Below are 12535 nucleotides of genomic sequence, written 5' to 3' on the forward strand. Positions count from 1 at the left end.
TGCTGTGAATATAATATGTCATGATAAGGAGAAACATCCATGCCAAAATGTAGTTAGGTCATTTTGGTAATTTCGAAGAGGACGTTCACCAAGTGTATTGGGCCAGATTTGGAATTTCCGAAAATGTGAGAGTATGGTCAATACAAGGCGACACGATTTGATGGAGGGAGCATGTGTTGATTCCCACAACTAGCCAAGCATCTACCACATTTCATGTACAACCATGACCATGAATATTGTTTTTAATATTGCTGCCTTGGTAAAAATCGGATTCGAACCTCTTTGACAAGATCAGATGTCATCATTGAGGGAACAAACGTGAAGTTTCAGTTTCATTGTCAAGTAAATATATTATTTCAGTGTGAGGAACTGCAGTTTGAGAGAATTTAGGAGTTAACAAAAGATCAAACTTTAGAGTTTCACAGAGAAAGGTGGATATGTGGTCTGCTCAATACTATTCACATAACACAGCGACTATTGACAAAAATGGTCAATGACAGACAACGGGCCTACAGACCATTTCAGTGAGGTGAGACAACAATGGACACTCACATCAGCCACTATTTCTATTTCATATTATACGTCCAACTATTGCAGTCCATGGGTGAGTGAGTTACCATTTAACGTCACATCGGCAGTATTTCAGGCATATAGTGAACCCCACGAAGGGCGCATGGATGGCCCAGTCGCCTTTCGTCTGAGTTTATGATAGGGAGTGACGTAAAGTGTACCTTCGATTGGCAATTCAAACAAAAATTCATGAATGTTCACAATTGCTTTTGTTATTCTTCCACTCTAACCTAACCTAGCATGTTTCCTGAGGACAGCTTTTGTTGTAGACCTTAATGCTTTGGTATCTCCATTTCCTTTTCTGTCGACAATGTACGGCTCGGGGAGGCTATCACGGTGTACATACTATCAATCACTGGTTTGGAAATGAATCAAAGCTTGTTACATCCAGCTTAAACAACATTTATTCAGTCATTCCTTCAAACAAATAAAACCTTCCTGAGTGATAATCTAGTTTATTTCCTGATTAGATGTTGAAATTACAGTGTCAGTTTGGAACTTGGTGACCAACATCGCCTACAGCAAAAGAAGAAGCTTCTTGCCCCTTCCAAGGTTAGGTCCAATGGGGGACTTCTGGTCGCCAGTGGGAGTCATCATCCTGACTCTCCTGTACATGAGAAAGGTGAACAATGTTAATCTAGTAAGCACAGCCTGCAAGATATTTCTGAAAACATTTCTAAACACTCTCCATGAAAACTATGCATGACCTTGTTTTACTCGTTCTCCCAAGACACATCGGAAACACTTCAATTCTGTAGTCCCAACATGGGTAAAATGATTTTGGAAACCCGTTTCTGGGATTCCCCGCATTGATATTGCTAAGCTATTGCGAAAACAGACGTAAACCTCAACTCACATATTCATCCAATCAAACCGAGGGGTGAATCTCGGCCAGCAATGGGAGACCTACATACTGTTTCCCGAATTCAAAGCAGTGACGCAAGACCTAGTTTCGCTTTGTGTAGCATTGTAGTAACTCTCACTCACTCCTACTACACGTACTTGGTATTGACCGAGTTAACTGGTTTCACGCATTCAAAGCAGCGACGCAAGACCTGGTTTCGCTTTTTGTGTAGCAGTGATTTGTTTGTTTGTGTGTTGTTTAACGCCGCACTCAGAAATATGACGAGTCGAGTCAAGTCTGGACCAGACAATCCCGTGATTGACATCATGACATCGATCCACGCAATTGGGATAGGATGACATGCATCAACCACTTCAGCGAGCCGGACCACCCGATCTGTTCGTCGACTCTTACGACAAGCATAGTCGCATTTTACAGCAAGCATGGGTTGCTGAAGACCTCTTCTACCCCGGATCTTCACGGGTTGTGTAGCATTGAAGTCACACTCACTCACACCTACTATACCTACTGGAGATTGCCGAAAGAGTAGAACACGCGTTGTCTCCTTGGGTCGTACACAATGTCTTCATTCATGTCACTGCGGCGGCCGCTGAGGATCATCGTGTAGTCGAACTGCGCCATGTGGATCGCATAGATACCGTCATACTCAACTGTGAACATCCTGTTATCTGGCGGTAAATAGAATTAGAATTTGTTGAGTTTCTTCATGTCTATGCTAATGCGACGTAAACATATATAAAATATATATTGTCAGTGAAGGAGAATGACCATCCTATATTTTCTCCCGAAACAGATTCCACTTGGCGTGAAGGAAAAATTTCTGAAAATAAGTGATGACACCAGGTGTTCACAAAAAGGGTAAGCAGGCAAACCAGACAATCAAGTGATCGATGAACTAGAAAATGCCGTGGCACGAGAGTACCATTACTGACTTTGTTCATGAAACTAATGAAAACGGTATGTAAATGATAATTAGTTGCGTCTACTGTGTGCAAGTACAGAAATTTGGCTGCTTATAAGTAAAGAAAAATGTATAGAAATATATTCATTTTGCAACACAGTGGGGCGCAGATTTAACGTCTCGGCCCAAACATTTCTTTTGTAGTTGACTCAGCATTGACAAATGCTACTGGCTTTATAGAGAAACATCTATCTAGTAAAATTACCTTGTAAAACTATGTGGTCTTCTCATACTAGGTGGATGAAGTCTTTGTTTGTTGTTTATCAACGTATTCAATACTCGAATCCTGACCAGAGAAACCTGTGATTGACATGAGCAAGGCTCGCATGCAACACGTCACACAGACCATTACGTTGGGACCGATTTTAGCCTGGAATTGAACGGGGGTGTAGACAACTTACTGACTAAGTCCATGGCCCGCGGTCGTGGTCCAAAGAAGTGGAGGTCCTTGTGTATCGCCACTTGTCCGCCATCAAACCCCATCTTGTACAAGTGGTTGTCAAGCTCTTGCTCACACCAGAATACCATCCTGTTGAGTTGATATAGAGACATACATAAAGGATTTACGTTCATCTGTGGTGAGTAAGCTTGATTGGACGTCGCTTTGAAAGAGGAATATGATTTCAGTTACATTACGAGGCAAACGTAATGCAGGTCGCCGACGCTAACACCATTACATTTGCCAAATAGTATGGGAAGGGTACTTGTGCTGACTAACAACGCTTTATAATTACAATAACCCTGGGAATGGAACCTGCTACCAGCCGACCTGCAGATTATTATTTTTAGGCAGAGCTACAGAAAATACGAAAAGGTATTCACTAGCCCCCATTCTGAAGAGATACAGACCGAGTCATGTAACTTGCAAGTTACGTCTTCAAAGGGCTTCGTCGTTGAGCTTGAGCTGAGTGCGCCCACGTACACATTGCTGGGCCGTTCGTTGTTGTTTGAAACGGTTTTAACTACAGTGTGGACCATACGATTCAGTTATGTGTATTATGAGCACGCTACAGGCTATCTACAAAGTCACCGAGCCTGACTGTTCTGTCCACCAAGTCGCCTCGCATGACAAGCAGTCCCCGACAAGCATGGACTGCTTCGAATAGATTCCAGTCCCAAACACCAAAAGGTACGGGGTAACGACAAATGAAGATCCGGGGTAGAATAGGTCTTCAGGAACCAATACCTGTCGTAAAAGGCGTCTATGCTTGTCGTAAGAGGCGACTAACGGAATCGAGTGGTCAAGCTCGCTGACTTGGTTGATGCATGTCATCGTATCCCATTTGCGCGGATTCATGCTCATAATATCAATCACTGGATTATCTGGTCCAGACTCGATTATTTACAGACCGCCTTCAGAGACATGGAATATCGCTGAGTGCCGCGTTAAATAGCAAACAAAAACCTTCCAAACATTAACATACATGTAGCAAAGACATTTACGACTGCTTTTTAGGGACGCTATTGTGATTTACGATCTCTGTGATCCCGTCAAGTAATATTTATTCCCCCTATAACTAAGAACACCACTCCCTTACCTTGTCGCTTGGTCGACAGCCATTCTTCGCACCGTGTTCGGACGGTTGACTAAGACAGTCTCATGATCACCATTAACGCTCATTCGGACAACCTGTTGGCCCGTTCCAGCGAAGAACACGAGTCTCGCATCACTGGCCACTGTCAGGCAGTCAGAGTGAGGCCCTGTTGACAAAACATTTCGCTTTAAGTCGTGCAAAGTCCAACACAGTAGCTACTGCACCACTGACACTAATGCTACTGCTGATGATGCAACAACGTCTCCCAATAGAGATTAATCCCATGGTGATTCTGTATTGGAGAGTTAACGCAGAAGTCAGCAATATTCCAGCCATGTTATGGCAGCTTGTAAACAATCCAATGAGTGATGTCATTAGCAGCGACCCAGCAATATTCCAGCCATGTTATGGCAGCTTGTAAACAATCCAATGAGTGATGTCATTAGCAGCGACCCACACATTCCATCACGTCATCGCGCCTGATCAATAACGTTACCTCCTACGACCAGCACAGGGTTGCTGGGGATCTATTTTAACCTTGAATCACCACCCTTACTTGTCGTAGAGGCGACTAAGAGAATCATGTGATATGCTGCCCGTTGACGCTTTGTGTTACCATGTTGTCTTTTGGTATGCCCAGTACAAAATATCACAATATCATTGAACTATATCTCCCCGAAAATATAACAGGTAGTCGTAATTGGACATATCAAAGAAAGCAACCAAAATGAGTCGAGAAAGATAGAAATGTACATGTTGTTTGTCGCATTTGCAAGCCAAAAGACCAAGCTTACAAAGAGTCTGAAATACAGAGTCCTTGTGTCAGTTGCGAGACGCCCATACGACGCCATGCTTTCCTTTCGACGCTTTCCATGTGTTTGGACGTCTCATATCTGACAGCAAATAGTATAGCTGGTGACGTCGAAGCATATTTGAGCTATTTGGTCATTTTGTCCTACTCATTTCTCATTTCAAAAGCGTGATTTTATGAGCTAAGAGAGTTTGGTTTTACGCACCTTTATCACGGCGTTTTAGATTAATGTGGGAGGAAGCTTTAAGTGATGCAGGTTTTAGATGTTTTCCACTTTGGTAAAACCTATGAGTACGGGTATGGTGCTTACAAACATAGAAATATATAACCTTAGCGAACTGTGATTCGAACTCAATATGTACGCCTAGAGATGAGACATGTGACATACCAGACTGGGCATCCATGGCTCCCTTAATTACAGGCTGAATGTTCGTGTGCACGACAGACCTTCGGTCTCGTTGTGTACAAGATGATTCAGCTCGTAAACTCCTGTACATCACTCTGTTAACTCATGGGTTTGTTTGTTATTTAACGCCACACTCAGCAATATTCCAGCTATATGACGGCGGTCTGTAAATAATCGAGTCTGGACCAGACAATCCAGTGATTGATATCATGAGCATCAATCCGCGCAACTGGGATACGATGACATGCATCAACCAAGTCAGGGAGCCTGACCACCCGATTCCGTTAGTCGCCTCTTACGACAAGCAAAGTCACGTTTTACGGCAAGTATGGGTTGCTGGAGACCTATTCTACCCCGGATCTACCACGGGTCGTTAACTCATAGGCGTTACATGAAGTACATACTGGGGTTTGACGTCCAATCACGCAGGTAGGTGACGTTACTGCCGTCCACGTTGGAGGAAGCGATGTTACTATAGGCTGACATAATGAACAGTCTGTTGTCCACATCGTCGTAGTCCACGGCGTTGATGCTGAAGATGACCGGCGAAGGATAACTACTGGACTGACCAGTTGTAACGTCGATGTGCACCAGTTCCCTCTGGGCGAATACCACCAAATCGTGACTCCTGCCTGAAAATATCAAAGTCAGAATCCGCAGTGATCCTCAGTATCCTAACCGTTGGGGACCGACCAGTAATAAATAACATTGTCTGAAAGTTGGAGCAGGACAATCAGCATCACGAGATGGGTTCCTCATCTGTTTGGGTCAAACAAGAAGCATCAGTTCTGTACACAGAATGGAACCTGAGGTCAGTTGTATACACAGAAATCTGCCTCGTGTCTGTTGTGTATACATAAAGAAAGGTACGGGGGTTTGCTCTGTATGCATAAATGTATCTGGGTTCAGTTCCGAATACATGAGAGTACTTCATGTCAGTTATGTATACAACAAGGTACCTGGTATCAGTTCTATGTACAGAAATGTACATGGGGGCAATTGTGTATACAGGTGGGTCCAGTTGTGTTTACAGACATATTCCTAGGGTCAGTTGTGTATACAGGATTGTACCAGGGGTCTGTTGTGTATACAGATAGATATCTGGAGTCAGTTGTGCGTGAAGAAAGGTACCTTGGATCAGTATTAAATGCAGAAATGTACATCAGTACCTCTGTACACGGAAAGAAAGTTTCTTGGGGTCAGTTGTATTTAAAGACATGTACCTGAGATCTGTTTTGTGTATACAGGAATGAATCTAGGGCCAGCTGTGTTTACAGAAAGGTTCCTGGGGCCTGTTGTGTATATAGAAAGGTTCCTGGGGCATGTTTTGTTTACAGAAAGGTACCTGTTGTCCGTTGTGTATACAGAAAGCTTCATTGGGCCTGTTGTGTTTACAGAAATATACCTGGTGTCCGTTGTGTATACAGAAAGGTTCCTGGGGCCTGTTATGTTTACAGAAAGGTACCTGTTGTCCGTTGTGTATACAGAAAGCTTCATTGGGCCTGTTGTGTTTACAGAAATATACCTGGTGTCCGTTGTGTATACAGAAAGGTTCCTGGGGCCTGTTATGTTTACAGAAAGGTACCTGTTGTCCGTTGTGTATACAGAAAGGTTCCTGGGGCCTGTTGTGTTTACAGAAAGGTACCTGTTGTCCGTTCTGTATACAGAAAGGTTCCTGGGGCCTGTTATGTTTACAGAAAGGTATCTGTTGTCCGTTGTGTATACAGAAAGCTTCATTGGGCCTGTTGTGTTTACAGAAATATACCTGGTGTCCGTTGTGTATACAGAAAGGTTCCTGTGGCCTGTTATGTTTACAGAAAGGTACCTGTTGTCCGTTGTGTATACAGAAAGGTTCCTGGGGCCTGTTGTGTTTACAGAAAGGTACCTGTTGTCCGTTCTGTATACAGAAAGGTTCCTGGGGCCTGTTATGTTTACAGAAAGGTACCTGTTGTCCGTTGTGTATACAGAAAGCTTCATTGGGCCTGTTGTGTTTACAGAAATATACCTGGTGTCCGTTGTGTATACAGAAAGGTTCCTGGGGCCTGTTATGTTTACAGAAAGGTGCCTGTTGTCCGTTCTGTATACAGAAAGGTTCCTGGGGCCTGTTATGTTTACAGAAAGGTACCTGTTGTCCGTTGTGTATACAGAAAGCTTCATTGGGCCTGTTGTGTTTACAGAAATATACCTGGTGTCCGTTGTGTATACAGAAAGGTTCCTGGGGCCTGTTATGTTTACAGAAAGGTACCTGTTGTCCGTTGTGTATACAGAAAGGTTCCTGGGGCCTGTTGTGTTTACAGAAAGGTACCTGTTGTCCGTTGTGTATACAGAAAGGTTCCTGGGGCCTGTTGTGTTTACAGAAAGGTACCTGTTGTCCGTTCTGTATACAGAAAGGTTCCTGGGGCCTGTTATGTTTACAGAAAGGTACCTGTTGTCCGTTGTGTATACAGAAAGCTTCATTGGGCCTGTTGTGTTTACAGAAATATATCTGGTGTCCGTTGTGTATACAGAAAGGTTCCTGGGGCCTGTTATGTTTACAGAAAGGTACCTGTTGTCCGTTGTGTATACAGAAAGGTTCCTGGGGCCTGTTGTGTTTACAGAAAGGTACCTGTTGTCCGTTCTGTATACAGAAAGGTACCTGTGATCAGCTGAGTATAAAGAGAGATACCTGGAGTCAGTTGTACATGCAGAAAGTTACCTCGGTTCTGTTACAGAAAGAAAGGTAGTAGGGTCAGTTGTATTTAAAGGAATGTACTCGGGGTCTGTTGTGTTTTCAGAATTGTCCCTGGGGTTTGTTGTGTTTTCAGAATTGTCCCTGGGGTCTGTTGTGTTTTCAGAATTGTCCCTGGCGTCTGTTGTGTTTTCAGAATTTTCCCATGGGGCTGTTGTATTTTCAGTATTGTACCTGGCGTCTGTTGTGTTTTCAGAATTGTACCTGGGGACTTTTGTTTTTTCAGAATTGCACCTTGGGTCTGTTCTGTAAAGAGAAATGTACCTGGCGTCTGTTGTTAATACATAAGTGAGTGAGTGAGTTTAAAGTTTAACGTAATATCGGCATTATTTCAGACATATAATGACGAGACAAAGTTGATATTTTCACAAGTGAGTCGTGAATGCAAAGTTAAAAAAGAATTTTATCAAACATATTTGGGCATAACAATATCATTTATACAGTTTAAAACATGGACTATAGGCCCCCAGTAACCAAAGCTAGGCCACATCGCTCGGGATCATGGGGACTTACGTTGCCTCTGCTTTCTGCACGAATAGCCAGCAGCATTTACATCATCACTTAAGCTACTGGTGGTTGTGCTCAATATTAGCCAATATTAAGAAATACTCAGTTGGCTTAAAACACTTTGATGATAGTTTCGACTATGATAGGAATTACGTCTCACACAGGGGACAACGTTTTTACGGTACCTTAACTTCCTAGAGAGAGCCTTCGGTAATCTTTGTTGATAAAAGCATCACACCAAATTTAAAAACAAGCAATTAATAATTCACATACATATTTCAAATTTATCACAAAGACCAATTTCGTATACAGAGAGGTGCCTATGGTCAGTTGTTTAAACGGAGCGGTATCTAGGGTCAGTTTTGTATACAGAGAGGTACCTAGGGTCAGTTTTGTATACAGAGAGGTGCTAAGGGTCAGTTGTGTATACAGAGAGGTGCAAAAGGTCAGTTGTGTAAAAAGAGGTACCTTGGTCAGTATACGGAAAAGTACCTGGTGTCAGTTTCGCTTGCAGATTGGTACTTAGTGCAGCTGTACATGCAGAAATATGCCTGGTGTCAGCTGTGTTCTTGGGAAGATAAAGAGACATGGGGTCGGTTGTGTATACCGGAAGTTACCTGGTGTAAGTTGTGTATACCGGAAGTTACCTGGTGTTAGTTGTGTATACCGGAAGTGACCTGGTTTAAGTTGTGTATACCGGAAGTTACCTGGGGTCGATTGTGTATGCCGGAAGTTATCTGTGTAAGTTGTGTATACAGGAAGTTACCAGGGGTCAGTTGTGTATGCCAGAAGTCACCTGGGGTTTGTTGTGTATACCGGAAGCTACCTGATGATGTCAGTTGTGTATAACAGAAGTTACCTGGGTTAAGTTGTGTATACCGGAAGTTACCTGGGTTTAGTTGTTTATACCGGAAGTTACCTGAGGTCAGTTTTGTTGTAACTGTGGAGACTACGTACCCAGCATCGACCAGCGGCGACCGCTACCTTATCGCAGCGTCAAAAACAATAACATCAAACAGCACTCGTTGCTTGTCGGTGCTGTTCAGTGAAGCATTTGGTTTCTAACAGTGCAGTTTTGTGATTTGTAATTTGTATTGAGTCAGTTGGGGGATACAGTCCTACTGCGGAATCTCATCCAAAATTGTTCAGTCATCCTGGACTATGTGAAAAGGTACACATTCGTTCGGCAAAATAGATAATCAGGTTTTTGAAGCTAAAGTATTTCAGCATTTGATGATAAAATTACAAATTAACAAAACTTCAGTTTCTATTCCTTGTTTGGTTGCATTTCAAGCATAAAAAAACGGCGTCCTAGTGATCGAAATATGAAAGAATAAATGTACCGCATTGGTGAAATCCACGAGCACCGGTAACGTGCTGGCAAACCTGAAGCTGGTTGGTTAGGTTGTTGCTTAACAGCTATATGACGGCGGTCTGCAAAAAATCGTGTCGGGACCAGACAATCTAGTGATAAATATCATGAGCATCCATCCACGCAGTTGGGATCGATGACATGCATCAACCCAGTCAGCGAGCCTGACCACCCGATCCCGTTAGTCGCCTTTTACGACAATTATGGTCGCCTTTTACGGCAAGCATGGGTTGCTGAAGATCTATTCCTCCCCGGATCTTCACTGGTCGCAAACCTGAAAAATAATCGGGATCATAGGTGCCTGGCATGTCTAAGTGACGCAACTCTACACAGCCAATTGCAGCCCCTTCGACGACTGGGCCACCCATGACCCCTAAATAAAAATACACCTGAAGGGTACATGAAAAGCTACTGATGCACCATACAAAGTAGCTTACCCGTTCCTGTTGTAGATGGCACCTGCCCCGCGCACACCCCGAGGAAAACAAGAACCGCTGCAAAACTGCTGAGGCAAAACATCGTGGTCGGCTTGTGACTAAAGTAAAAGGGTTACATCTGTTTATATAGCATGTGTCAAGCTTACGAAAAACTAATAATAGATTAAAGACCTCTGCACAGGATCACTGTCGTTTCATGGAACAATCCAAGTTGAGTTTTGTACGGGAGACTATAAGGGCCATGCCAATTACACGGAAGTGTTGTGTTGACGCTAATGTTGGAATCGTCGATGAAAAATGTGTGCACCGCACCCTTCATTATGAACCGGGATACCTGTCAAGACGAATTCACAAAACATCATATCAGAAGATTTATAAACGCTTAACTGTCCAATTTTGACAAGTACTTGACAGTTACGGTGTCACACGGAAAGTTCATTTGTTACAAATACGCCGAGGAAAGGCTTATTCCCGTCAAGAATACATAAGTGATTGCCTAACAAGGCAAATATATACACCAACTTGAGTAATTCGGGTTCACTCGGCTCTGGAGCAAAATTTTCTTTAACTCCACAGTCAGCAATGTTCAAGCGACATCACTGCGACTTGTTTTAATGGTCGAGTTTGGGACCAGCGGTTAATGCTTATTGTGAACAACGTTTTTTTGTTTTTTGGTTGTTTCAACCATGCTCAGCAATATTCCAGCTGCATGACCGCAGTTACCTCTTATGACAACACCAGAATGCTTGAAACATATCTAACCAGGAAGACCTCACGGGGATACTGCAATTTATTAATTAAAATTAAAATGTAAATATTTATCATGTTAAATCTATCACCCGATAAGCTGATAAGGCTGAAATAATGCCGATTTGACGTTAAATCTTAACTCGCTGACTCACCCGACAAACAGCAAGCAGGAACGTAAGAAGTCCTCAGTAAAAGTCCGATGTAAACAATAGCTAATTAAGCCACAAACATCAATGTTCCAGCTTTATCGGCTTTTTAGCAGCCAGTGATGGAGCACCGATCTACCATGACGGTCAATCAAACAGATCACACATAAATATAAAACGTCAGCACAAGAGAACAACCAGTCACCAATGTCTGCCGAAACACATTCCAATGGGCGTAAAAGGGCAAAATGATTGGGTTGCCTAAAATGAGTGATGACACCAGGTGTTCGCGAAAAGGGTGTTCTACTCTCCTGCTAGCATGTGATCTTCGTTAACCAGTTCTCAACTGACACCATGAGGCACAAGGACCTACTCGGCCCCTGGATTCTCATATATATATATATAGGGGGCACGGGTGGCCCAGTCGTCTAAGGCGCCGCGATTCGCTGTGCAGAGTTGCGTCCCTTGGGAACGCCAGAAACCTATGATTGTAGTTTCGATTTCCGTTTCGCCCCGATTATGTTTCTAGGTTTGTCAGCACCATATCCGTGCTCGTGGGTTTCACCGAAGTGGTTAACGTCTAAGACCTGCATCACTTCGGGCTTTCCTCCACATGAAGCTGACAAGCCGCGATATAACTTGAATACTATTAAAGGCATCGTTAAACCCAACTCACTCATATATATAAGATAAGTTCGCTTGGGCAATATCACAGCCACATAGCTACGACAACAAACCATTTACAGAAATAATTCCACGATTGAGGAGGGCAGTGAGGTAAAGTTCACAGATTTAAAAAACAAACTTGGTACATGAAGAGTAAAACATATATTCAATTACATATAGTTTTACTGCATAATTCATACAACTTTTATCATTAATATATAAACATTTCTTTAAATTGTGTGTTAGCTGCTTCACAACGTACGAAGAAGCAAAACAATGTTAATACTCGCTAACATGGCTTGTGTGGCCGAAGTTTAAATATAAAACCAACGAGACACGCTCAAATGACCTATAGTTAATATGGCCTAACAGACCACCATAGTCCGACCACTTATGACTGTTTCCTGCAATTGACACATGAGTATAGCCTGTCACGAAGGTCATCTGAGTGACTCACCCAATACAATTTTGTGGATGTCGAAGCGTTAAAAGTGTCACGATATCTTTAAATTGACCATAATAGTATATATTTTCATGTGTGTTTTTGTGCGTGCGTGTGTTTTTTGTTTAACACCGAACTCAGCAATATTAAATACCCTAGACAATACAGTGAAAAATACTGTGAGCAACGATCCACGTTGTTGGGGTACCTTGACTCGTCAACAAACACTGAGCCTGATAACACATGCATTTAGTCGCTTCTTACGACCTGTAGGTGCACGGGTGGCCCAGTCGTCTTAGGCGCCGCGATTCGCTGTGCAAAGTTGCGTCCCTTGGGCAC

The 12535-nt window shown here is 43.0% G+C and overlaps 1 protein-coding gene across 1 annotated transcript; it reads right to left on the reverse strand.

Moving 5' to 3' along the window:
• Window positions 1–1040: 1040 nt before the first annotated feature.
• LOC139459261 (uncharacterized) lies at window positions 1041–10310 on the reverse strand. Its single transcript, XM_071240710.1, has 6 exons — window positions 10193–10310; window positions 5553–5780; window positions 3935–4097; window positions 2798–2925; window positions 1944–2103; window positions 1041–1177 (listed from the first exon to the last, which is right to left on the reverse strand). Exons 1-6 carry the CDS (start codon window positions 10272–10274, stop codon window positions 1087–1089), a joined length of 852 nt encoding a protein of 283 aa, XP_071096811.1. The 5' UTR covers window positions 10275–10310; the 3' UTR covers window positions 1041–1086.
• Between the last annotated feature and the right edge of the window lie 2225 nt (window positions 10311–12535).

The sequence above is a fragment of the Haliotis cracherodii genome, unplaced genomic scaffold (assembly GCF_022045235.1).
Source record: "Haliotis cracherodii isolate W230 unplaced genomic scaffold, xgHalCrac1.p SCAF_13, whole genome shotgun sequence".
In the NCBI taxonomy this organism is placed as follows: Eukaryota; Metazoa; Mollusca; class Gastropoda; order Lepetellida; family Haliotidae; genus Haliotis; species Haliotis cracherodii.